At 35.7% G+C, this 27736-nt stretch overlaps 1 protein-coding gene and 1 long non-coding RNA gene across 3 annotated transcripts in view; both read left to right on the forward strand.

Annotated features, from left to right (window-relative positions):
* The first annotated feature begins 1264 nt into the window (after nucleotides 1-1264).
* Nucleotides 1265-27736, forward strand: part of LOC134528947 (serine protease snake-like) — a 29078-nt gene continuing 2606 nt past the window's right edge. Inside the window, exons 1-3 of the mRNA XM_063362615.1 lie at nucleotides 1265-1382; nucleotides 12842-12951; nucleotides 13571-13827. Of these exons, the coding sequence (XP_063218685.1) occupies nucleotides 1278-1382; nucleotides 12842-12951; nucleotides 13571-13827 (472 nt within the window). The 5' untranslated portion in view covers nucleotides 1265-1277. The remainder of the gene's footprint in view (nucleotides 1383-12841; nucleotides 12952-13570; nucleotides 13828-27736) is intronic.
* On the forward strand, nucleotides 20449-21860 carry LOC134529568 (uncharacterized). Of its 2 annotated transcripts, none has more exons than XR_010074630.1 (3): nucleotides 20449-21135; nucleotides 21343-21525; nucleotides 21767-21860. It is a non-coding gene; the product is annotated as an uncharacterized LOC134529568 (long non-coding RNA). The 2 variants fall into 2 exon arrangements; XR_010074629.1 differs by lacking the exon at nucleotides 21767-21860 and having other exon boundaries at nucleotides 20449-20596; nucleotides 20983-21135; nucleotides 21343-21600.

Consider the following 27736-nt stretch of genomic DNA (forward strand, 5'->3'; position numbering starts at 1 on the left):
TTGTATTTTACTTTTCACCTTCGTAGTTAAAAAGTTGTGCTAGAAAACTTTATTTATTATATTTGGTTAATGAAAGCACAGTTTGTGCAACTAGACTGGTCATTACTGACAGTGCTAACTTTTTTTATTAACTTGTTTCACGCAAATCTGATTATATTACAATGCACAATTATTTCGAAATATTTTAAATATATATATTTTTTTCTCATGAAACTACATATACAACATTAATTCTTCAAAAGTAACTGCGCAGATGGCATTTTCCAAAATAATTAATTAAATTTAGGTTTGAGATACTGTAACTATGTCTAATTAATTTATTTCTCTTCAGTTCAACCACATTGAATTTGTTTTAGTAGAACATGTCAGAAATGAGTTGGAATGTAAACATGGATCATAAATGATACAAATTTCTGGGATAAAAATTACATGTTTGGTCAAGTAAAAGCAAAGAGAGATGGGGTAATACTGGGTCTTAAAAACTTTAGTTTCTGCGAGTCATATGTGACGTGTTAATTGAAGATTCTATACGGGGATGAATTGTAAATCCATGGCAAAGGAATATTTTTTTCGATTGTACATTTTTACACAATATGTAATCCGAGCATTTTCTTATCGTTGGTAAAACTTAACCATGCCGCAAAGGGGTAGAGATTCAAGCACCAAAGTTAGGATAATATAAACAAGTTGGAAATATAAAAAATTATCACTACACTGAGTAGGAATGGCAGAAACGCTTCTCGTCAGCGAATTTCCCTTACAGTTTTAGTCAACTAAAACGACATATGCTCTAGGTGTATGGTTTACTACATGTCCACCTATGTCGCAAACGGCTCGGTTGCGGACCATTATTTACTGAAAGTGAGAGTGTGGTGAACACATCTCCTTAAATGGGATTGTAATGTTTTAAATGATAGGATTCTACGTCACACGGATGTTTGTACAGAAGCTTCTGACGACGGAGCCTTCAAAAAATTAGTGGACATCGAAGCACTTGGTGGCCGACTCGCTGCTCATAAACATGAGCCTTGCTAGGCCGTTTGGACCAAATCCACGACCCTCGCCACATAGGCATACATAACACGTCAGCGATGTCGGCTCACGATGATCCTTACTCCTTATGTTTTGTCTTGCTAGTTTTAAACGGGTTTGTGTGTGTATATATATATGTATGTCCTTAAATTTACATTTCACTCCGGCAAGCGACTAATTTGTTATTTACCACAGAATGCCAAGAATATGCTGAATACGTCAGTATGGAAGAAGAGTCACCGATCATGTTGCCCGAGTTAAGGATAAATAAAATTTCTACCTGTGGCATAGTGGAAAATCCCCTTATTGTTGGCGGTGTAAAAGCAGCTCCAAACGAATTTCCTCACATGGTAAGTCTTAGAGGTATCTCGAAACAAATTGCTATCATTTTTATTTTATTGTGTAGAATTTGCGCAGCAAAATTGATATTTTTGTACACAACTAAATATACATTTAAGTTGAGTCAGAAAAATCTAACCTCGAGCCAAATGTTTTTTCACTGATCTATGTCAGTATTAGGTACCGTGTAGATTTCTTTGGCAATAAATAAACAAACAAACATATTCTTTTGATATAATTTTCCCTCATTATAGCGAGGGACTTTTATGGCCTGAATAATTATAACACTTACGCCTGAAGTGGAAACCATGGTTACAAGTCAGATACACTGACAACTGATAAATTTTAAAATATTTTCAGAAAGAGTAGATAAGACTCCAGTCCTAATCCTCCTGCTTGTAAACTAGCCTAGAGTTTGTCCCAGGAGCAGCTAGTCAAAATCAATATGGGGGGCTACTATCCTTGGATCAGCAGAAAAGTGATATAATGTTGGAAGTAAGACGTGGTCCAGTGGTGGTTCCATAAGATCGCGAGAGAGGAATGTTATTTTCTCCAGTGTACGTAACAATTAAAAATGTCCTTAAACCCCTTCATCCTCCTCTCCCTAACATCCGCCTTGGAGTTCTGCCCCTCGTCATCATTCTTTAGATTCTTAAGCTTCTCCAGCTAGAGGTGACAGCGATAAAAAAAACATTGGACTCGCATTTGGAAGACATCTTTACGAATTATGGCTCCAGTGATCAACCCAGAAAAATGCTGTGATGGTTCCATTTCAGAGGCAACACAGGTTCCCTACCCAATTTTATTGCTTTGTATGAGATTTTGTAGTGCCTCGCTGTTCGAGAGATGTAGGTAAAGCCACATGATAAAATATATATCAGCTCCACCAAATCTTACAACACTTGCTATTCAGCTTCGCTGGAAATAATAATTCAGTCCCAGGGGTGAAGCAGCTGACTCAACAGTGTAAATATAGGGTAGGCAAAAAGTCATGGAGGGGTTATAACTGTAAATAACTTTTTATTTATCATTAGTTTCCATTGAGTTTCACACACTTAAATAAAATGTATGGGGAATTGTTTACACTTATGCGTGGAATTCAATTCTTGATAATCAATGGAATCGAATGATAAATAAAATATGTTACAGTTATAACCCCTTCGTAACTTTTGGCTTACTCTTGGCAAAGTTACGCATGTTTCATAATAGTATTGTATGAATGTAGGTTCTGCAACAGGAGTTGGATTGAGGACTGTAGGCTCCCAAATTGGTTTCTATAAAATCCCACAATTTGAAGAGCCACCATTTTAAATTCAAAAAAATTCCACTATCTGATATTCCACCATTTTTAATTCATCTGCTGGAGGCAGCCAACTTGTTTTCTTCTGCTGGTGGTCATCATCTAGTCTTCTCCTGCTAGTGGTTGACATATTCGTTTCTGGTGTTCGTGCTTATAGTGCGATAGTGTCGATTTTTTTGTGCACATGAGTATTGTAGAAATTGGGTTTCTGTGCCTGGGTACTGAAGGCAGAGCCTGGGGAGCCGAGCACCATCTTGGATTATGATGTCATGCTGGTAATCTTGGATGAGCTTGAACTTAACCTTTGAACTTAATGTTTGACCTTGATATTTACCTTTGACCTTGACATTGACTTTTGACCTTGACATTGACCTTTAACCTTGATTTATGACCTTGACCTTTGACCTCAGTAGCCATCTTGATTTCAGCCAACTTGAAATTGAGCATCCCACTCCCCAAACATTTCACTATTCTTTATTGTCGCTGTATTTAATTTTGACATCATGGGGGCCATCTCAAATGATGTTTAACTTTGATCTCTGACCTTGACCTTGATGTTTGACTTTAAACTTGATATTGACATTTGACCTTGGCATTAACAATTGACCTTTACCTTGACCCTGACATTGACATTTGACTTTGACATATAACATTTACCTTTGACATTTTTCTTGACCTTTGAACTTGACTTTATACCTCAGTTGCCATCAACTTTTTAACAAGCTTGACTTCTAACAATCCATTACCTAAATGTTGAAGTTTTTGTTACAGTCATCATCTTGAATTCTGATGTCACATCCTCCATCTTAGATCTGACATCATGACCATCACCTTGTTGTCATATACTGGAGGCCGCTATCTTACATGACATCATGGCCACCATCTTGCATACCGACATCTTTGTTTCTGCTGTTTGTTCCTAGAGAGTGCCAGCATCGCTATGTCTCATGCACGTCAGGTTGAAACTCCATTATCAACCAATGTTGTTATGGCCCTTATCGACATATTAAATATTATATTTTTATACAAAATGCATTGGAACCGTGATGATTCGAACCATCGCAGTTCGGACCTCTGGGTTGGAAAATATTTGCCTTTAACTGTACGCCCATCGAGACATTTACCAGACTGAGAATTATGTAAGGTATGTAAAAAATAGCAAACTTATTCAAACTTGTAAACTTTTTTAATTCGAACGAATAATAGCATCACTTGTTCAAGACCGAGCCGCCATCTTGTTTTTAATACTCCATACAAGGAGCGCTATTGTCACATATTACACACATTGTCTGCTGGAGGGTGCAGCCACCATATTATTTTGTGTAATCAATACAAGGGGCACTATTGTCATGTAGTACACACACCATCTGCTAGAGGCTACTGTTGCCATATTAGTTTTATGCTATATTGCAGTAGTATTTATTACTGTGGTGTCCGCCATCTTGTCGGTCGTGTCGGCTGCCATATTGAAAGTTTATAATTATTAAGCTATAAATTAGGGAAATTTTCAAACTTCACTTAAAAATAGCTTATTCATTAACTGTTGGATTCTATCGATTCCTGTCCTAGGTTTGATCCTTGTTAGAAGCAAAATATATTATTTCTGGTAATAATATATTTTATTAAATATGGTGAAAAATCCTAAACGTGGCTTACATTCCTCATCCAGCTGTCAGAAAGTTTCTATCGTAATTTTTTCCGCCATATTGAAAATCTGTAGTATTTTATTTAGAAGTTCGGATTTTTTTAATCATCAAAAAAATCTCATATTAATGTAATGACTGACTCGATAGATTTTTGTCCTTGATTCAATTATCTGCCTGTGATAAGAGTAAATAAAGTTTAAAATTAATTTTAAATTATGTTCCCCATTACCATTAGTCGATTTTATTAAGTTTTCCCTCAACGAAAAACGACTCTATACAAGATACCTTTTTGACGAACTAAATACGTTTTTGCTGTCCCTACCATGGAAGTCTAATTTTTCGATACTTTGAATACCTTCTAACCAGGTAATGTTCAATGAAAGTCATATAGGTCAAATTTATACAAAACAAGAGGACATTTTTATACGATACTTGACATTTATTTCAAACAAGAAACGACCTATTTCAAGCAGACAAGAATCTCGGAACTGTCAGACCTAAAGTATCGATAAAATAAATTTCAAGAAAATATACCAAAAGAGCATGTTTTACGCTTACTAAAGGACCAAGAATTCCTAAAAAAAATTTTTTATCAAGACCGGGAAGTTTTGAACCAGTAAATATTCATAGCTGACTACAGACTTGAATAAAGACATTCAAAGGAACCCCACTAATTCAACAAAAGAAAATGACATGCAATGCACACACTGGACACTCAATGGACATGAAATGCACACACTGGGCACACAGTGAACACAAAATACACCCTTTTAACACACAATGCACACACTGAACATACAATGAACACACAATGCACACAATGGACACACAGTGGATACAAAAATGACAAAAAATGTCACACACACTGGACTAACAGGTGACAAAAAGGACACACACTGGACACAAATTTGACAAAAAGAATATCCTGGTCACACAGTCGAGAAACTCAGTATTAGTTAGAAATCTGATTTCGAGAAATAAAACAATCACTTATGAAATGCAAGATATATATATATATATATTTTTTCAATTTTATACATAGTTGGAGGTGTGTAGAGGTAGCATCCAATGTTAGAAGTTTCACCAGGGACGAATTTTTGTGGATTCATTGAGACGAATTAAGTTGTTGACCAGGCAAACGACCATTGTGGGACCTGTGGAGATGGAAATGAGTCACTCATGAAGAGGGGTGATTATGTTAATGAGATCCCCTTTGTTTGGACAGAAATGTTGCATCTCAGTGTTTCATTTCCCACTGCGATCACATCAAAGGAGCAAGACGATATGGCATCAGGGTGCATCCGTGGAAAACGGAGTTGTGTGCTTAGAGAGTAAGCATACAGGGGCCGCTAACAGAGCCAGTTGAGTTTCTGAGGCGTTGGTTTATCCTCAGAAGGAAGCCAAACTTTCATGTAAAGTCTTGACAAAAATCGCAACAATTGTTTGTGAGATGCTCGCTGTGCAAAATGGTATATTTTAAGTATTTTCCACACTTTCCGAGGAGAATGCTAAGATTCTATTTTGTAAATATGTATCCTGTAGATAAAGGGAGTTCAATTGTGGTTATGATTTGGAAATTAGTTTAGAGTTTGCATAACTCGAACCACAGGGGCAAATCCTCGCAGATGTCCCTCCGCAAATTTAGAAAAAGTGTTTGCTTTCATGCTCCGAATCAGTTTTCAGTTTCTTATGTGAGAAAGACTGTAAGAAGGAAGTTCTTTTCACGTGATCATTGAGCAGGACTACTTATGTTCGTTGTGTCCTCACACACTCACCCGAATTGTTTAGGTTCCGATCGAAGTTAAAGTCACAAATCCTGTAGATATATAGTGCTTGGCAAAGTACTGCAAAAAATTAAATGAGTGAAAACTATTTTATGGTATCATGTATAGCGACGGTTTACACATGTTCTTAGTTACATCAATAACTACAATATTTTCCTTACAAACATACTCATAATTATTCTTTCTTCAGGAACATCAGGGACTTGAATATGTATTTCTTCTACCTCTCGTAGTTCTTCTAGGGTTGGTCGTGACTTACGAACTTTGTTCTCGCAGTGTTTACTAATTATTAAATTACTTCGCCTTCACATGGTGAATTAGTTATTATATTTACATCTTTTGCCTTTAAAATTGTGTTCTGACACAGCCTGCTCAGGAGAACGCATATATCACTGTGTAAAATAACGTGTTGATTAAACATGTAATACAATTTTTAATGTGATTTTACCTCAATTTGTCAATACTTTATTAGGTCCAGACCAATACTAGAGAAATTTAGAACTTTCCTCTTTCTAAATACTTGGAGTTTTGTGAATATACATAGCCATCTACTTCTATGCTGGAGACTTTTAACGTAATGTAATAATACTCTCTCGATTTTTCACTGCTTGGTTTCTTTTTCGTGAAACATCATACACCTCTCTTAATTTTTGTAAAAATATTGTATGTGGTCACTGTAGTCTCCCTCTTTGCTTATAATAATAAATATAACCATGCAATCTGCTACCAAACTGTAGCACGTTACGATCTGAATAAATTGAATTATTTATTATTAAATACAAAAGCTTGGATACATACCGGAAAACAACAATTATAACAAAACAACATTTTAACAAAATCAGAGGTTGAGAGGGCGCTTACTATGTTACAATAAAATTAATTAATTTCTCTTGAAACTTCTTGTGGACAGATTTTCTTTACTTTTCAGGTTTTAAGAAATAATTAAACAAGAGTTTGAGATTCTTTTCTTTTATTGATCAAAACATTTGGTTATTCACGACATGTTTACAAAGAAGGTATAACTACTTCAGAAAGTATATAGAATAAATGAAATTAATACAAATAAATTTAAATTTAATTAGAATTTTACCTTTTTATAGTTGATTCATAATATTAAAGTTGGATCAAAATATTTTCGGAGCTCGTTGTTGTTATGATGAAGAAGAGAACATTATATTTTCCTTCGCTGTAGAACATCATGGCATCTTGGAACATGGCGTAGACGGCATGGCGGTTTATTCCATGGACTCGATTGAAGTTATTAGATGGGAAGCCATCCGGAAACCAACCCACTGCATCAGAGAAATGCAGGCTAACTCAGAAATAACAAAAAACATAAAATAATGCCACAGAGTCTTTATGGAAGGGGAAGGGGTGTATTTGAAGAAAGAACAACGGATTCCACCTATATTAGTTATGTGGGCCTGTATTATGTTCTCAAGATCTAAGAAGACGGAGATGAAGCACAGGAAAAACACAAGTTTGCCATACACACGAGGCGACGAGAACTCGCTAGCTGACTAGTAAAACTACTTGTGTTGAAAATTTAGGTATTTTGGGAAAGATTCTCGGACCTAAGTGACTACACTGTATTCAAACCAATTGTTCAGTGAACCGCCGAAAACACGAGACACCGACGAGCACGGATAGGTGAACTGGCTGCGGCGGAGGAAGAAGCCATAGGACGCCGAACTGCGAACGGATACATCGCAACATCGGACAACAACAGTAGCGCTGGAAGTCGCGTGCAACTTCACTGAGGAAGTTTTTAGGGTTAGAAGGGGGTGGGGAAGTGAAATTAGTGTTGGGCAGTAATGAAATAAAAAAAACATGGTGAATAAGTCTATATGAAAAGGCAGAAAGCTGCAAGCTTGCGCGGGGAGCACAGGGAAAGATTGGCTAGAGCAGAGTGCAAATTACGTTGGCAATAAGTTGGTGGGACATTGGAGTGAGGGTGGGGACCAGTAGCACAGGAAATTCCGTGAACAGCACTGACAAAATTAGAAAAATAATGCTACCGGGGACTAGCAAGAGTGCCTTAGTAAAGAATGCAACTCAGGCAGAAAGGCTTGAACTACTAGAGGTGAAATAAACCAAAATTAAAATCCCCATTAAAAAATATCAAATTTAATATAGTTAAACGCCATGAAAAATTAAAAATTTTAAAGTGCTATAAAAATTTCCAAAAAGTGACACATCACTGACGTTAGTTCCACTTCCTACTTCTTATCTATCGCAACTCGATTCTCCTAAATGGGGTAGTCTCAAATCTTTCCCATAAAACAAATACTGGGAACTAAAACCTTTAGGATACTGAATCATGCGGTAGGTGTAAACTGTAAACGGGAAGTATTTTTCCAAATACTACTGTATTCATCGACATAGCTAAGGTTCTGTGTAGTCATTCGTCTTCGGGTAAAATTGAGTCGTTTGCTTCTTTTTTAACGCAACTATCTATACGTTTACACCATTCGAACATACTACAGTCAATGTAACAAAAAATATTTGTTTAAATATTAAAGTTAATTGTAATTTAAATGAATAAAGCATCTACGTCATCAACTTTGTAGTCCTTTGTTCGATTCCCAGTAGATGCACTTGTAAAAAAAATCAAAACTTCCTTGATTCTTCCTCCATTAATGTACATAAGCGGAATAGCTCCCTCTACGACAGCCAAGGTGTATATTACTACTACCACTGTCATTTTATGGCAGCCATGTTGGCCGCTTTCTTGTTTACGTCATCTGAATTTCACTTTAGACGGTCGTTCTCTTACTTTATTTTATTAACCTGGTAGAGTACACTAGTGTTATTAACCAGATCGTCAGCGAGTCCATCATCTTGATGTAGATCTTGACCGCCATCTTGAAAAGCCATAATTATCAACCAAAAATAAAAAAAAGCCAAATATTAAAAAAAATGCTTGTTTATGTATTGATTGTTGAAATAGATTGCATTTCTTGCTTCGATTCTTGTTCGGTGCAAAAAAGGTAGTTTAAGCTAAAAATCATTATTAACAGTGTATGTAATTCAATATGACCTTACTAAATTAAATAAAAATGTTTTATTATAAAAATTGACATCCTGGGATCAATACTACGCGAAACTACAAGTTATGAAACAACACACTTCTTAAAAAAATATTAAACTTCTACTCTACTAACACAAACAAGTATATACAACTGAATCATTATTTTATTATAATTTTAATTTTGTCCATCATATAATCCTAAGTAAAACTTCTTCTGTCCAAAATACAACTCTATATTTAATTTTGTGTGGTTCAAGACACTGTATACCTGTAACACCTGATTTGCGAGGATTATAAGCGAAATTCTTAAATATCCCTAACATGCATGTATACAGTAGCTATGTTTTCTAACCTTGGGTCTTAAGGCAGGCTTGCACAGTTGTGACTCGAAGAAAAGTAAAGTATTTCTCCGTTTGATTAACCTGCAAAGTGTTTTCTTGGGTTTTACTTACCTTACTCTGCAAGCGGCCCTACAAGTCGCGAAACGTTTTTGATATAAGTGTGAAGCATTGTTTTTGATATAACAGTAGTGTGAAGCATTGTTTTCATCTGTCGAAAGCAATACATCGATTATGAAATTAGATTTTCTTAAAATATACTCTCATATATTAAAAATATACACTAGGGATAGGGATTTGAAAGCCTAGTGAGCTTTAGGAACGTGATAACCTTGCCAGGGTGTTGTCCTTGCAGTTGCATGGCTGTTGAAGTGTTCTGCGAATGAATATTTCTTCATGCGCACAACCGTCACTCCTTGCTAATGGTTTTATCTAGATTTTTAGTTGGAAGTGGTTCATTTCTGTTCATTTCATAATGAGGCTCGTTATTTTTCTCTACGTAAGCAACAATAAAAGGATAGTCTATTCTAGCTTAAGACTAATCGGAGGATTAAAATTAGCGAAATATTTTACTTACAATTAGTAGAGCTAAGAACATTTCCGAAACTGCAGAAGCTCAAGAAAATGGTAACTTATTAAAAACAAAGTTTTTTTCTACTGTCAATGCTTGCAACTGTACGAGAGAAGGATGTTTGGATGTAATCGAAATTCCTAGTCTCCTTGTCATCGTTTAAGAAGTGCCGATTAGTTGTATGTTCAAAACCAATTTCTTCAATCGTTATTGGGAAAAATCTGTTCTATTTCAGCATTTCCCTCACATACTTGGCGAAGAATTTCTTCACCTTCAACTGATTCTAGCATTAAATAAAGCAAAAATCCCCGCGCCTACTCATCAATCCTCTCAGCACCGGATCGGACGGCGACCGATGCTCTATAGGTAGAGACCTGTAAAATTCGCGGATTCATTTCACGATAGGATAGAATACAAATACTTTTGACATTATTTTGCTTCAATGATTGGGCCACAGTTCATCTGAAGGACTCTGGGCCAATGAAAAATCTTTAACAGAAGAATTAGCGAATCACGATCATTCCAGTCAACAGGTGTTACGAGTCGGTAACCAATCAACAGATGTAATTTGCACGAGTGCATAGAGGATCATGGAGTTTATCCTTTAGGGATTTGAAATCGCGAATTTGACAGGTCTCTATCTATAGGAAACGCCGACTATGCTTCAGTCGTGCTGCGTCCGACGCACTGCGGCTGACGCGTGCTTCAGACGCTGCGTAGGAGTCGCACCTTAATAAGGTCTGTCCCAATAATACCCACGCACGTAGGGTAGAGATGAGAGGTGATTTTTATCCAAGGTAAGTAGCTGCATCATAATTAGTGATCGTGTGCAATTGTTACCTTATAGTAGCAAGGTAATCCAAATAAAGTATTACACCAGGAATGTGGAGTTTGAGAAAATTAATACCTTATAAAGTAAGGAAGGAATACGTCTCTTGCCTTCCTTGAAATATAAAGTAAAATTTAACTTAACGGAACTTGCAGACTGCGAGACCACAGAATTAACGAGTCTATCCACAGAAATAGAACATGTGAAAAGTCACGAGGTCTTAACCAGTTATATGTTGGAGAATATGTTCTTGGTATATTTCTCTTCTTGAGTTGTTTAGTCAACGTCGTGATGATCTTCTAACGACGTTTCCACAACCTCGTTGTCGGGTGTTCGACTCCAGTTCAAGCCAACCACGAATTAAAATGGGCAAATTTTATAGTATTCAAGATGGCGGCCAGGGTCAATTTCATAAAATATGGCGGCCATTATTTCATCAAACACGGATGCTGACAATCCTTAATCTTCACTCTGACTCCAGTTTCAGGACTTAATTAATTATGTTCAATTTTAAAACTAATTTTTAAAGACTACTACAGTTTCTGTAAATAAAGGCAATTATTACAAAAAAACAAAGGGAACTTAACGTTTTAATTATATTTTACTATATAAATGTTTAATTACACATTTTTATGTACGTGTGAAAATAAACGAGCACCAAGTGATAAATTAGATATTGTAAATAACTCATTATTCGCGTGATTAAAAAAGAAAACACCGTAACTAGCAGTTTTATTAACCACGAAATCAAAAACTCACTAACTTGTGCATGTGTCTAAATACTCTAACCCTGGGGAAAACTCTTCGGCCTCATGCATTTGTGTAATATTACAAAGACTTTTATAGTGCACGTAAGACCAGTGTGATTTTATAAGTGACCTCGTACTATAGCCTTGCCTTGAAAGTGAGTGATGTGTGAGTAAAATGCTCGCTAGTACAAATTTTATTCGTTCAAATACGTTAAAGTTAATATTTATAAGGCTCTGGTTGCACTTATTAGTTCCATAAAATACATTATTACGAAAAATATTAAATTACTTGGCTATTTAATTAAAACCAAAAAATAGGATATTTAGAGGATATATGTTTATGAGTAGAGATGTGTCTGAAAAACACGTCAAAAATGAAGGACTTGTAAGGGATGCAAAATGTCGATGAACATACGCTAGAGCTGTTACCATGTACGATGAGACACACAGGTTCCTCAATATGTGTAATGCCTAGAGACATGCAAAATTCGCGGATTCATTCACGATAGGCTAGCATCAAAACAACTATACCTTCGTACCGCTTCTGCGATTGGTCCACATTTTATCCGGGGAACTGTGAGCCAATGGGAGACACTAAACCAAGAAAGTGCCGAATTACGGACAGCCTAGTTGAGACGTCTCACGCGTCAGTATCCAATGAACAGGTGTCATTTCCGCGAGTATTTATAGAACTGTGGAGTCTATCCTAGAGGTAAATGAATCCGCGAATTTTGCAGGTCTCTAGTAATGCCATATAGACGGGCTGCACAAACACTATTCTGTAATCAATCTATGATGAACACATAACAGTTCGCCCTATATACTTGGTGCTTTGCACAGCAACGTTGTGTAGCGTCTGAGTTGCTGATTGGATTGGTAGGAGGGTGCATGCGCTAGTGAATTGTGTTGAATTACTGCCAAATATTTCAGTACACAACACATCATATCTACAGCCAATGATCGTATGCACTTCCACTACATATATATGGTGTATTTTGTACCATGCAAGCGATCGCTGATATGGCATTCCACGTAACAGGGATCCAATGTATACCGTACACGTTAATGGCTCTTGTAATGATCAAAACCATTTTCGGACCTATATTCTTTGTTATTTTTGCCTCATCTACGTGTTCTGATTTCTGCACATGTACCCATAGTTTTGACATGTATTTAAAAACACTTTATGCATGTGGATACATAACTTTTTTTTTAATTTCAGGCTGTACTTGGCTATATTTTGAAGGATAATTCCACTGGCTGGTTTTGTGGTGGCTCTTTGATCAGCGAACGTTTCGTGCTGACAGCTGCACATTGTATCGATAGCACCAAGTGAGTTACCATTAGGGTGCATGCTCTTACCACTAAACTGATGAGATAATTTATTTTGGAAAGGTATTAACTTATAAATCAATTTAGGATTTTCAGCGTTAAAAATTACAATATCAAATTTAATTTAAATGCAGAACATTCTAATTAATTTATTAATTCACAAAAAAATTCAAGCAAAAATTAAATACAATTAAACTAGAGTACTTTGCTTGAAGGTAGGATGAACGAAACCGAGTTCTCGATTTCAGAAGCCATCTTGGATTCCCAACTTCTTTCATGCCCTTATTTTACCTGGCTGATCAAAAATTTAGCTGTAAAATATTTGCTGAACATTTTATAAAGCACTGAGGCCAGTGTTATTCCTGAGCAATGAAGATTGTTGTGATGTTCAAAGTAAATTACTTTAGTTGAAAGTCATAGCCGCTGAATTTCCGGGACCTTACAAAATATCTGTCCTCAGACCCGCTAAATAATACTATTCATATGTGCCACGAAATGTGTCTCATAATATATATATTTCTCTTTTATCGCTTTGTTTCATAAATTAAGTCAGAATCGAAACTCACGTCTGTCCACAAAACTATTATTTGAGATGCACAACTGTTATTTTTATTTCCAGAGACCTACCACATCTTGTGCGATTGGGAGACTTGGATTTGCAAAATGACAGCGATGGTGCTGCTCCCAGAGACTACCTGATTTCACAGTTAATAACTAATCCTTTTTACGACCAACCTTATCGCTACAACGATATAGGTTTGGTAAAGCTTGAGACATCAGTATCTTTTAATAGTCACGTTCGTCCAGCTTGCCTTCAAAGAAGACACATATCTACAGCTAAAGTGATAGCTACAGGCTTCGGGAAAATCTCTGCCAGTGAGTTCCTATTTTTAAGACCCTTTTATTAGCTTGACCTATATGTTTGAATGGACTATGTGATATTTCCATTCAATTTTTACCCACTTTTCGACGTCAGAATGTGTTAAATTTTGCATACATAAAAGAACCTCTGACAATACAATATTTTTTATAACTTATGACTTTAGAGTTAAGGGGGAGAGGGGGTTCAGAGGGTCAAAAAACCACTAATTTCGAGCTATGAGTAATAACCATGCTTTTTGTGTACCCAAAATTTCGAAAATGTTTAAAAATTAATGTTTTTTCGATTTGGAGTGTCTCCGATCCAATAGGTCATACTAGTATATAAATAGGCGTACGGCGACAGGCTTCCGCAGGAGCATTGGGAAGATTGGGGTTCCGGCTGTGGATCGTGACGTCACGACGGCCATCTTGAACTCAAAATTCCTCAAAATGTCTCTAATAGACTCAAAATGTCTCAAAATTACTCAAAATTTCCCTATTTCGAGGAAAAAATTACAGTTTTGAGGGAAGTTTTCCCATTTTATTCCTCAAAAATTTAAAAATTAAGAAGTCGGAAAACCTCGAAATACTTTTGCCTTAGAAAGAACACAAATTCCTAAAAATGACTTAAGAGTCCTAAGAGCAAGCCGCCATAAGGCGCTGATATCAGGACCTTGATCTATGACTTTGACCTTTGACCTTGACCTTTGACTTTGAATTTGAATTTTATATTTGACCTTGAACTTTACCCTTGAAATTTGACCTTGACCTTTGACCCTTGACATTGATCCCTGATGGCCTATTTGAATTCCGTCATTTTGTTTTCTTGAACTTTCCTCAATCTAGGAATTAAATGCCCCAGTCCCTAATGTTGCAATTTTCGTTATGCCACCATCTTGAAATTCCATATTTTCTATGCTAGAAAATCGGAAAATTTGTTTAAAATTTATAAAAATAATAAATTTTAAATAAAAACACTTCGACACCTTGGATTATGATGTCATGTTAGCCATCTTGAAAATATGTAATTATTATTGGATTTTAATGGAAAAAGATTAAACATTTTGTTAATCAAAATATAATAATATATTATAAAAAAACGCTGTTACATCATGGAGTCCTTGGTTCGAACACAGTGAGGACAAAAAATAAAAATGTCAACCATTTCTTCCTCCACAGAAGTCACCGGCAGACTGACCTACCACCACTAATGCCATGGTGTGTGTGTGTGTATATATATCGCCAGCTAGTATGATGTCACGTCTGCCATCTTGTTTTCGTCTGCTAGAGTGCACTGCAACCATGTTAGTTTAATTTTTACTCGCTAGAGTGCAGTAATTATTTATTATTACTATGGCACTCAGCATCTTGAAATAATAAACAAAAAAATTAAAATAATTTTAAAAAAATGTGGCTTGTACTAGAACTCTATCCTTGCTCAACAAAGGCTAAGTTCACAAGTTGTAATTATTTTAAAAATTGTAGTATTTTTAATCTTATTTTGTAATTTTTTATTTTTTTAAATTTTATATTCATAATATTTTTGTAATTTCTTTTTGATATATATTGAGGAAAACGTGCGTTAGTTTACTCCGTGTGTTCCTGATTATTCCTGGCTTGACATCTGTTGACATTCTTCGAGTGCTTCAGGTTATTTTTGAGAAATCGATATCTGCATAAAAAAATTTTACTTAATGAGTAATGCAATTTTTATTCAGAGTTACTTTTAATTAGTGAATTAATATTACTAAATTAGCACTAAAATATTTTTATCAGGTGCTATTCAAACAAGAAACATCCATTACTCAGTCAAATAACATACCTTTAGACAGCTGAGAATCACAATCATGCAAGACGAACTTCCTTCTCCTTGATGTCTAAATAAGCCTTCCTTCTTTTGCGATCGTTAGCTAGTCCTACATTAAAAAGAATAATATACACCTCCACGAAACACGTAGTGCCATCTGTTTTTGATAACCAGAACTACTTACGACAAGTTTCGTGTATGAGATAAAAAAAACTCTCGCTGATGAAAAATTAAAAAATGTAGATTTAAATAATTGTTCTAATTGAAAACTCTCGATTTGCATCTGGCATTAGTCGCAGAAGCTAACATGTATCCTGGTTCGTTATCTGTAGCTGTATCAAAGAGTCATCGCTTTAAATACTGCGGCAATGAGTTTACCTTGAGAAAAAATGCTAAACGTTATGAGAGAAGCAAGTGTATTTTGGGTCCTTGCCAAAAACCATTTAGTTGCAGTCAGTGTCAGAAAACACTTGGTAGAAGATATTTCTTGAATAGACATTGCAAGACCTGTACAACTAAACTGACTAAAGATAACGGGGACTGGTCTACAACACCGTGGAAGAGGAACGAAAGCAAAATATTAGATGATTTTAATGATTACAAACAATTTTAAAATGCTATTGCTAAAAATACTTTCCTAGATCACTACAATAATTTAAAATTTTAAACTAACGAAGAAAGTAGAAATTTCATGGGAAATGAAAATATATTTACACAAAATTCTAGTCGTCTCCATGAAAATGCGAATAACGGAGAACGGCCTGAAGCTGACAAGATCGAAGACTGTGATAAAACATCTGAAGCTGACATGATGAAGACTATGATGACACATCTGAGGCTGACATGATCGAAGACTATGATGACGTACCTGGAGCCCACAAGTTCGAAGACTGTGATAAAGCGATGGGACCAAAACGTTGGAAACGATATGTTAAAATAAATTATTCCAATCAAGCTTGCGATGATCACTGGGTCGTTGATGAAAGTGGCCATGCGGCTGGTGTTAAAACGGAAGACTCTAGAAATCTTAATAATATTTATTATAAACATGCAAGGAATATGGTAGCAACAGAAGAGATTTATTACGCATAATGGGAAGATCCTAAATATTGATCGACAGGTTAAGACTTCTACATGCTTTGCTTTGTGCTGAAGCACACTAAAGAAGTAACCTTGATACTAAAAGAACTGAGGGAAGCTGGCTACATACAATAATGACTTGTATTACTTGCATGTGTATACAATTGAAAAAAAAAATTTGGAAATTCAAAAGTGATTGTTTCATTTCTCAAAATCGGCTTTCTATCTAATGTCATATTCTAAATTAAAGATGTAAAAATCATAACCATTGACAGAACAAATTGAGAGTAATAATAGTCATACCAGTAATCAGGCTAAGTTCGATCAAAAAAATGTAATTTAAATCATTTGTAGCCAAATGTAGATGGAGCAGTTGGAGCACTTAGAGTGATGGGAGCACTCGGAGCAATTAGAGCTGTTGGAGCGATTGGAACATTGGAGCTCTTAGAGCAATTGCAGCTTTAGAGCTCTTGGAGCGATTGGAGCATTGGAGCACTTGAAGATTTGGAGCACTTGGAGCTGATGTAGCAATTGGAGCATTGGAGCATGGACGTTTGGAGTCAAATTCAGTTGGAGGCAAATACATTAGTACTTTTCTTGACGATATCAGGCAGAACATTATCAATAAGCTTACTGATGAAGTAGCTACATAAGGACCTTTAAAATATAACTTGTGGTTGGACTGTGTATATGATAAACCATATCCGTTTGAGGACAAAGTGAAAAAGTATGCATTCAAGACAGTGAATACTCCCATTTATAATTCCAACGATGTGAAGCAGTCTGTTAAACACAGTATCAATAAACTCTGTCGGAAAGAAAAAGACCTTGTAGGCAAAATATCTGGTTGGTCTCTTGTCTTCAGTAAACCGATTGGAGCTGAGAATTAGTCAGTTCAAGCCGATGCATAAATAAATGATTATAAGATTGCTAACATTAGCATGTGTTCCTGTAGTAGAGTAGAAATTATGTAATAAATTATATTAAAAAAAAGGTGTTATTTTATTTCTTGAAACCTGTTACATTTGAGGTATTTTTTTAATTAAATTGCCTTTTTTTCATTGACAAAGGATCTAACCAAGGAGAGGAATCCATAGAACAAATGAGTATATTAATTTAAGATTTTTTGATGAATTTTGGAATATTTTCTGGATTTATAGCTGAATAATTACGAATTTCCAAGATGGTGGCCAAATTACAATATGGCGAGCACCACAGTAATAATAAATAATTACTGCACTCTAGCAGATAAAAATTAAACTAACATGGTGACACTGCACTTTAGCAGACGAAAACAAGATGGTGGCCACCAGCAGACGAAAACAAGATGGTGGACGTGGCATCATGCTAGCTGACGATATAATATATCATATATATCATATATATTATATACCATAGCATTAGTGGTGGGAGGTCAGTCTGACGGCGGCTTCTGTGGAGGAAGGATCGATTGACATTTTTAGTTTTGTCCTCACTGGGTTTGAACCGGGGACTCCATGATGTGTGTTTTTAAAAAATCATATTTGATTAAATCTTAGTTTATTAAGTTTTTTATAAATTTTATAACTTTTCTCATTAAAATCTTATAAGAATTACGGATTTTCAAGATGGCTAACATGACATCATAATCCTAGGTGTCGAAGTGTTTTTATTTAAATTTTATAATTTTTATAAATTTTCAACATAGCCGGGACGTCAGCGACGACGGGCAGCAGCGACGTGGATAGCTCTCTAGTCGGTGGTTGAGTTACTTCCCCTCGTTCCACTTCCAGACAGGAGTTTATATGCCCATCAGGGGCAACGGTCTCCATGGCCAAGAAAGTTCTTAAGGGGCCCGCCTCGTCAGGGGTGTATGTGTGTTAGTGAGGCGGGGTGATAAGCGCGACGCTCGCTGGTGCTTCCAGCGCGGTATAGCCTCTAAGCGCAAGGCTCTGAACTGGCGCGCAGTCTTCTCGTCGTCACAGGATAACTGTGAAATTTGAGCGGTGACCGTAACATTATGTGGCGGAGAAATGAAGATAAAGGTGTTATGCAAGCCCCTTAAGTACTTTCAAGAATCTGTACTGATTGTTTTATGCCTAAAAATTACTCTGAAAACACGCGTTTTAGGCATTTTAACGCTTCTAAAAATACAGTTTAAAAACTTAATCCGAAATTAAAAGTACTTTTCGGTCCTCAGCGAACTCTTAAATGCTATTCGTAAATAGGCCCCACTCGGATATCTTGAGTAGTTTTGAAATCGCGTTGTTTTTCCTGAAGCTCTGCACACCGTATGTGTGCCCAGGTAGGCGGGCCCCTTAAGAGGCCTATACAGACAGTCTTCAGGACGTGATTGTAGGGCCTTTTGCTAAGAATAATTTGCAGCTTCCCATTACAGATAACACTGTCATTTTTTTTGCGTGCATAAGGAAAGGATGAATGGGTCGATCTATGATTTTTATAATGCTTTTAAAAATTCGTAACATAGGTAAAAATATTTCCGAATGTGTGGTTTTACGCAGCTGTTTTATGTATCGTGTGTAATGCATACAAAAAAAGTAGAAACACACAACGATAGAGTATTAATCGTTGATTAAAATGGTGTAAAAAAATACATAGGTCACCGCTGAAAAACTCCCAGAATTCTTCTACGACGAAAAGCATTTCCGCACATTTATTCTGCCGGGAAGTGTCTCCCTCGCGCGGCGTATTCTTCAGCCGGCGACTGGAGCCGAGGAGTGGGGCTAGCGGTGCTGTGAAGGCAGCGGAGGGGAAGTTCGTCTGACGGATGCTCGGTCGCCTTATCAGCGCGTCGGGGTATCGGATATCGCGATAAGCACATGTATTCGCAGGAATAGTGTCTACCACTGAGGCCGCCTGGTCGGGAAGGGTCATTCCATGCCAAATCAACCAGAAAATAATAATTTTTGGCATCACCATCTCAGAATTAATAAAAACTCGGCAAATTAGCAGTAGGTGTGCAGAAAAGTGCATTAGCAAAGTTAAAGCCCCCTGTGAATAATACTTTTTATACAGCAGGGTTGCCAACTTGTGGAAAAAGTGGAATTTTTGCTGCGCGAGGTCCAATAAAAATATTTGTAACTTCCTTTGTAGTTGAGTGAGAACCTTGAAGTAGGGCTCAATAGAAAGCTAGAAAAGTGTCCTTTGAGATAAAAATAAGTTTTACGAATTTTAGAAGAAATTTGTTTCAAGGTCATGGTCATGTAACATGTGACCTTGAAAATTTTGAAAAGTATATTTTTGAAAAATGTGAAAAAATTATATGTTATGAAGTGCGTTATTGGTCTAAGTGACATAAGTTTCATTTTGGGATGGATCTGGGATCAAACACTAGAACATTGTGAATTAGGCCATGTTCACTAAAACTACTCTAGTAAGGCATTAACACAATTCCACTTTTTCCACAAATTGGCAACCCTGCTGTATAAAAAGTATTATTCACAGGGGGCTGTAACTTTGAGAATTCACTTTCCTGAACCTGTACTGTTAAAGCCCTAAGTTTCATTGAATTCGGTGATGGTGATGTCAGCAGGTGTGTGAAATGGCATTGAATGACCCGGAAGTAATAAATTCTAGGATTCAGGCAGTTATTCCCAGAGAAAACCTCAACCATTCTACGCCCACCATATCGCGCGGCGAGAAGACTCAGTAAGGCATACTCGGAGCCAAGTGGAGGTTATCTGTAAGCGAAAAAAGTTGAGCGACTGTTATTTTTACCCCTTGTTGAATCGATATTTGACTTTGTAACAGCATCGAGAAGTACTATTATATGCACGATTTCTTTTTCAAGGATGGAGTTAAAAAGAAACTGGAGAAAATAAAGAAGAATCATCTTTATATTTATGCAACAAGAAAGAAAAATGAAGCTACTCATCTCAAAGCATACTGGAGTCAAAGGTCAGTTTGTTTTGTAATATGTCATACAAAATACAGATTGCGTTCATTAGCCTGCGTAGTCGAAACTTAGTCTACCTTGTGATCTCTCACCTCCAACACCTTCCCCACCATAATATTGAGTTATCTTAGATGAACAGTCGCATATTGAAAAGTTTATTTAAAATATATAGGTTAAATATGTATGTTTATAATATGTAAAGCATCCATAAGTTATTAGTTTGGACAGACTGAGCTCCCTGTTGGGAAGGGGGAGGGGCGGAAACAAACTCTGGCTCCTCACAGTCGAAGCATATAATATGTGTTTGTATTAACGTTGTAGTATTAACCTTTAAAATGTGTAATGTGTACATTTTTTATTTGGCACTGAATTATCAATTTATTCACAGGAATAAAACTATACCTAAACAAAACCATGTCAATGAAGAATTGGAAAACCAGAGCCTATCAAGAATTCACTGCAGCCATCAAGAACTGATTGAAAACGAAATAACTTCCGGAGTGCATGAAGTAGTGTACTATGAAGAAAGCTATCCGGCAAAGTGAGTAACTGTTTACATTTTATTTAAAACAAATCTAAGTTATTATTTTAGAGAAAGTAAGATTGGCAACACAAACAGTTCTATTAATTTAACAAATATGTTTTGGCCAAAATAAACATAAGATTTTTGGTCTGTTCAGTGTAAGGTCATTTATTGCACAAAAATAAAGAAGTCGGTATTAAAAAGGATAAATTTTATGCATTGCAGGAAAAAATTTAAACTTGATAGCTGCAGTTATCAAGTTCCGGAAGGTAGAGACTCACGATGACACCTTGGCAGCCAGGGAGTAAAAACGGCACAAGAAATTTCTTCAAGAGAAAATGACACATCAGATGAAGAGAATAACTACTCTGTAACCAATGTCCTGCACAATGAAGATGGGCAGTGTATGTAAGTCCCTTAGCCCACTTTAAAAATAAGTTAATTACAAAGTGTTTTTAATACATGCTATTTTTCTTTCTTCAACTATTTCCTGAAAAATTGTTTAATTTTTTTCCTTCGTATCATTTGCACACGGTCGGGTAGTAATAATATTACACGAAACTAGACATTCTTTCGAAACTATATTTCTATCTAAATAAATCAATATAAATAGTTAAATGTTATTGCTACTGTAATGTGGCTCTTTCAGCTCTACAGCCATGTCTTACACAGAAATGCAACCGCCTCTGAAACTATTTGAGATGGAAGCAGGATGTTCTTTCTGGTCAACCACCGAAGGAGCCATTGACATTCCATATGAGCTGGTGGACAGGAATGAGCCAACTGTAGACAGTAGATGTATCCATGGGCGTAGATCCCGGGGGGGCCAGGGGGGCCCGGGCCCCCCCTGGAATTAATGGGCCCCTCCTTGGGGGGGCCCCACTTCGTGATTTTAAAGTTAATGATGTACACAACATATATATCAGATTATTATTTACAACGACGACAGACACTTTGACATGCTTTACATTCCTACCTTCGAGTTCCGTAGTTATTTTCCCTTACCCCTTCTGCGAAAGCCATGGTATGGAGTTTTGCAGTGCGAACTTTGAAACACTTAATTCCTAGAAACCGTTCATTCCAAAGGACGAAGCTAGGGTAGGGTTCCGTTAGCATTTCCTCCCCATTGTTACCCACACTACCTTGTCCTCTGAAACGACAGTATTATAGGTTTCAGGTAGTCTGTTTTTAAAGTGGTTGTGCTCTCGTGTGCCCCAGTCTTCTGCTTTCTTGGCAAACATCAACATGGATAAGTTCGTGACGCGGAAGAAACGGAAAACAGAATCCGATTTTCACCTGGTAAGCTTGATTGTTTTATAAGTAGTGACTATTAGTTAGGTAATATATTTTATTTAAGTGATTATGTAACGTTATTTTTTCCAGTAAATAAACAACTTAATACTTTAACAGTAATTATAGCAGAATTTAGTTTATTTACGAACTTAAACTTATATACCATTTTCTGGAATTTTTTAGCTCATCTCCATTCTGTAATAAGGCTAGCTGCTCTGTACATTACATGTGAATATACAGGGAAAAAATTTTTTCCTCGTCAATATGGAAATTAAAATCACTCCCCTTTTATTATCAAACGATAATTTTCACAATTCATGGCCGATAATCACTTTATAACATTTGTTATTTTATAACTGCAACACTGCACGAGTAAACAGAAGTAAGAAAGAGAAAGAAGTATTTAAACGTTACACATTCGTATTTAAGTTAATAAGGAAGCAAACGCGCCTCTTTAATACCTAATCAAGCGGGATATTTTAATTAAATAATTCACTGCCAAAATACTGATTATACTAAATATAAGCCGAGAAATGTATGTGGTTCAATTAGCTGTAGGATCAATTTCATAGTTCTTTCTCCGAGATGTTTCATTTGTGTCATTAAGTTATTTTTTTTCTTTTTTACCTGGTTGATGCCTTTACTAAATAAAATAGTTTTTAAGGGTTTTAATATGATTAGATCGTTCATTTGATGTTGATCTGTTTATTAGCTTTGGCGCTTTGGGTTTTTAGGGCGCGTCAAAAACTGTGAACAAAAAATTTCACGAACAGCATTTGAATCGCAGTAATTATGTGATGTGGCATAAAAAAAACCCGACACAGTGCGAGTCGAACTCGCGCACGAAGGGTTCCGTACCATTATCTATAAAAACGGCAAAAAAAAATCATGTCTGTTGTATGGGAGCCCCACTTAAATATTTATTTTATTCTGTTTTAGTATTTCTTGTTATAGCGGCAACAGAAATACATCATTTGTGAAATTTTATTCTTTTTTCACGTTTGTTGTATGGGAGCCCCCCTTAAATATTTGTTTTATTTTGATTTAATCATTTATTTTTAAAGTGAATATATAACTAAATATTCTGTGAATATTTCAAGCGTCTACATGTTGCCGTTTTCAATATCGAGCAAAAACGAACAAAAAAATCACGTTGGTTGTATGGGAGCACCCTTAAATATTTATTTTACTATGGTTTTAGTATTTGTTATGTCTAACTATCACGGTTCATGAGATACAGCCTGGTGGCAGACGGACAGACAGACAGACAGACAGACGGACGGACAGCGGAGTCTTAGTAATAGGGTCCCGTTTTACCCTTTGGGTACGGAAGCCTTAAAATGTAACCCCACTCTTTACATCTCAAACTTCGTCAGATTGAGATGATTTTAATAAGATCTGTTACCCTAATATTAAATTTTTACTGATTTTCTTAGCAACTTAATCGGTCTCTACGGTGAAGCTGACATTTTGCTTCAAGATCTGAAATTAGAATAAACACTTTTGGAAAATGGTAATGTATGGGTGGGGTGTTATCTATTTGCATTATATTCACGTATATTATTTTTATAGATTTTTTCATGGATATTTTATGTATTTAGTTCAGGAAATTATTCAAACATGTTTGAGAGATCACTTCTTATAGTCATTAATTAATATTTACTGAAACATATTTTGCTCCGCTTTATTGTTAATATCACTTACGTAAAAATAAAGTGTATAACATACGAGCTTATCATCTAGAAGACTTGTTTCGGTTGACCTCTAGCGCAAAATTCTTAAACCACAGAATTCACGGGCCCCCCCTGGAAATCCTACAGATTTGCGCCCATGGATGTATCAACAATTCAGAGACAAGCAATCAGGTTAGCTGAATAACAATTATATTGCTTTTAATTATATTGACCTGTTAAAAAATTACAGTTAAGTTATAATTTAACTTTACGAATATACTTCAATTGAAAAATTACACAACTACTCAAACTACATAAATGTTTTTATCAGAAATTTCACTAAAAACAGGGCAAAAAAATGAATACAGTAAAAAATCTTATCCCCATTTAGTGACAATAGACAGCATATTTTACTGACCTTACTTAAAAGTGATACACCATCCCCAGTTAAAACATAAACAGCATTCATAAGAACACTGATTTAAGCACTGAAAATGTTTATATTGTAGCAAGACTTTTCAAAGTATGCATCATACATTGGACAAAAAACTATTAAAGATACTACAGATACTATAAGTACTTTTACTGCTATCAATATTCCTGTTTTATTCGTAACTAGGGAAAAAATAATATATACATATTTTATGCACATAGAAATATAACATGATTTTAGGTACATTAATAGATATAAGTTATTCAAAAATAATATATTTATGAATGATTTCAGCCGAACAGTTTATTCATTACTCCAAGAAAATATCAACATTTGGATGAATATATTGAACATGTAAAGGAAGACAACGGTTTGATACTAGAAAAGCAGCAAAAATCCACTATGGTCCTCAATGTCAACAGCCTGACATGGATCCAGAAACATTTGAGGAACAGATTCAAGCTTTCCTCAGTAGGTTACAACTAACACAAGAGGACCGTCAACAGTTAGAGAGAGACACAATTCTCCAGGCAGGAAGCGGAAAATGGCTTGAAACACATAGAAAAATTCTAACAGCTTAGAATTTCGGGAAAGTCTGTCGTAGACGTGCATTAACAAGCTGCGTTAACTTAGTTCGCAGAATTGTTTATACCTCCGATATTTTGAACGTGCCTGCAATTTATCATGGTAAAAGGTTTGAGGTGATGGCTATAGAACTAGAAAAACAAGAAGGAATATAAGGTTGGAAAAAGTGGACTCTTCATTGACAAGGAATTGCCTTTCTTGGGTGCCACTCCGGAAGGTGTTATTGGAGAAAAGGGTCTTGCAGAAGTTAAGTGTCCATCATCTGCAATTGAAAAAGATGTTACTGCAGCAGTTAAACAAGGGAACATCCGATATATGAGTTCGAAGGAGATGAACTGAAACTGAAAAAACACATTCATATTTTTATCAAGTTCAGGGACAGCTGCACATTTCAGAGAGGGAATATTGCATTTTTAGTGTTTGGACATCAGTGGAAAAAGAGATGGCAATATTTCGAATTGAAAGGGATGACAATTTTTGTAAACAAGAGATGGAACCACATCTTAAAAAATTCTATTATAACTGCATTTTGCCAGAACTGGTGGACCCTAGGCATACGAGGAGCATGGAAATTCGAGATCCTCCATACATTATTGACGCTATTGAAAAAAGAGCAAGAAAAAAATTTGCTGCTGTCAAGACTTGTTCAGCTGCTCATTAATTACCTCTGTAGCGTATCTTCTTAAAAAATGTGGGAATATAATATGTATTTTTTCTTAAAGTATTTATTGCGATATGACATTATTATATAAGAAAATTTAAACTCAGTGCGCTGTTAAATTATGCTTGTAAAAGCAGACCATCTAAATTTACTCAACTGTATCCATAAACTCATATGTTTATTGTCTTTGTGGTGTGCAAATGTGTTCAAATTCAATTATATTTGATTAAATAAGATGTATTTGTACAACTTCATACATTAACTTTTTTTTTCTTCAGAAAAGCCAAAAATAATTTGTACAGATAAATCGATGATTGTTATTTTCTGAACAGTTATTGGGTGGAGATGCATACAAATATTTTAAACAGCAAATTGTAAACAATCTAAACATGAAAAAAATACAAGGTAGAAAAAATAACATGATTCTGTGCCGTATTGAAAATGCATTTTGGCACAATTATCATTACCACACTTCTTTTTAAAATCAATAATAATTGATATTGACAATGTTGCAAATATTCTATTTCTAAAGGAATAAAGAGTTAAAAATACATGATATGACATGCTAAGTTATCGCGTCATTATTTCAAAAAAAAACTATTCACAAACAACTGGTTTGTTTACGTTTGGAATAAAAACTGTGAACACTAGTCACACACCGTAAAAGCCACACATCTTCCTGTATACTCACTTCATGTTATAGAATGGGGAAAGTCCGGGTGAACAAAATTACGATTTTTGCCTCATAACGTCACCATGTTTCGGATGACTTAAGACGACTTGTTCCGTAATTTTTTAAACTTCAAATACAATTTGCAGCAACAAATAGTACCTGTGACTATGTTATATGACTTCGTTGAGCAAAGAGATGCATTTCAACCTGTTGTTGAAACAAACATATTTTTATGTAGGAATGTTTGTTAACTGATTGTTTCATCAGTGCACGCTTCAATTCGTTTGTAGTCGTATGATAAATTGTAGTTTAGTACGTACATTTAAATCTAATACGTATTTTATGATGAACGAAATTGTATATATATATATATATATATATATATATATATATATATTACCGGAAGGGTGAAAAATCATGTAAACTGTTGATTAGTTATTTCTGAAACCCAGAAATAATATAACTACGTTCGTACATAGTATAAAATTGAAAATTTGGAAAATATTATTCTTTATTTGATTGTAATCATATTACTTTCTTGCTGGTGGACACGTAATAGCACACAACTTGAAGGATAACCAGACCCAAGTGTATAACTGAATTATTAATTATTATATAACTCAAATCAAAACTTAATTATTTAAGTAAATCATTGCTTGCCAATAATTGGCACAAATCAATTTTAATTTCTTAGTCAGCAAGGTTTAAAACTACAAACGAAAAATTTCCCAGCAAGGAAGTGTGCATGTGTCCGCGTATGCGTACCTGTGTTGTTTATGCTTAGGTATGCGCACTTGCTATGCTATGTATGCATTATTTTTGACTAGGTAACACGTAGGCCTACATATTTCCGACTATGATATTAAAATATGTAATATTTTTTGGTTAAATATAACGGAAAATGCATTTGATTCGTTATATGGATACGAGTTTCGTAGTTATGACAGCTCCATAGAACTTGCAATGAAAGTTCGGCGCAGCTCCGAAAGCTTGGAAAATGAGAGATCTCTGAGAATAAATACTCCAGCCAATAGTCTTCTCTAGTGTAAATAACCTGGCCAGGGGAGAGAATTGGGAGGTTGGTGGGCAATGCGCTCAACACAACGCCAAGTGCGGCCTTTATCCACTGACGTATAGTAAATAACTGTGCCTCGAAGGTAACGCGACACCGCGACAACACGAGACTCGAGGACAGAGCGATAGCGGGTACGGAACACCGCGATCTTTCCTAAAAGACACTGTAAGCTGGAATGACGGCGGGGTGGAAAGTGTTTCCCCCACTCCGCCTCCCAGTCGAAGTG

Source organism: Bacillus rossius, chromosome 2 (genome assembly GCF_032445375.1).
Source record: "Bacillus rossius redtenbacheri isolate Brsri chromosome 2, Brsri_v3, whole genome shotgun sequence".
Classification (NCBI taxonomy): domain Eukaryota; kingdom Metazoa; phylum Arthropoda; class Insecta; order Phasmatodea; family Bacillidae; genus Bacillus; species Bacillus rossius.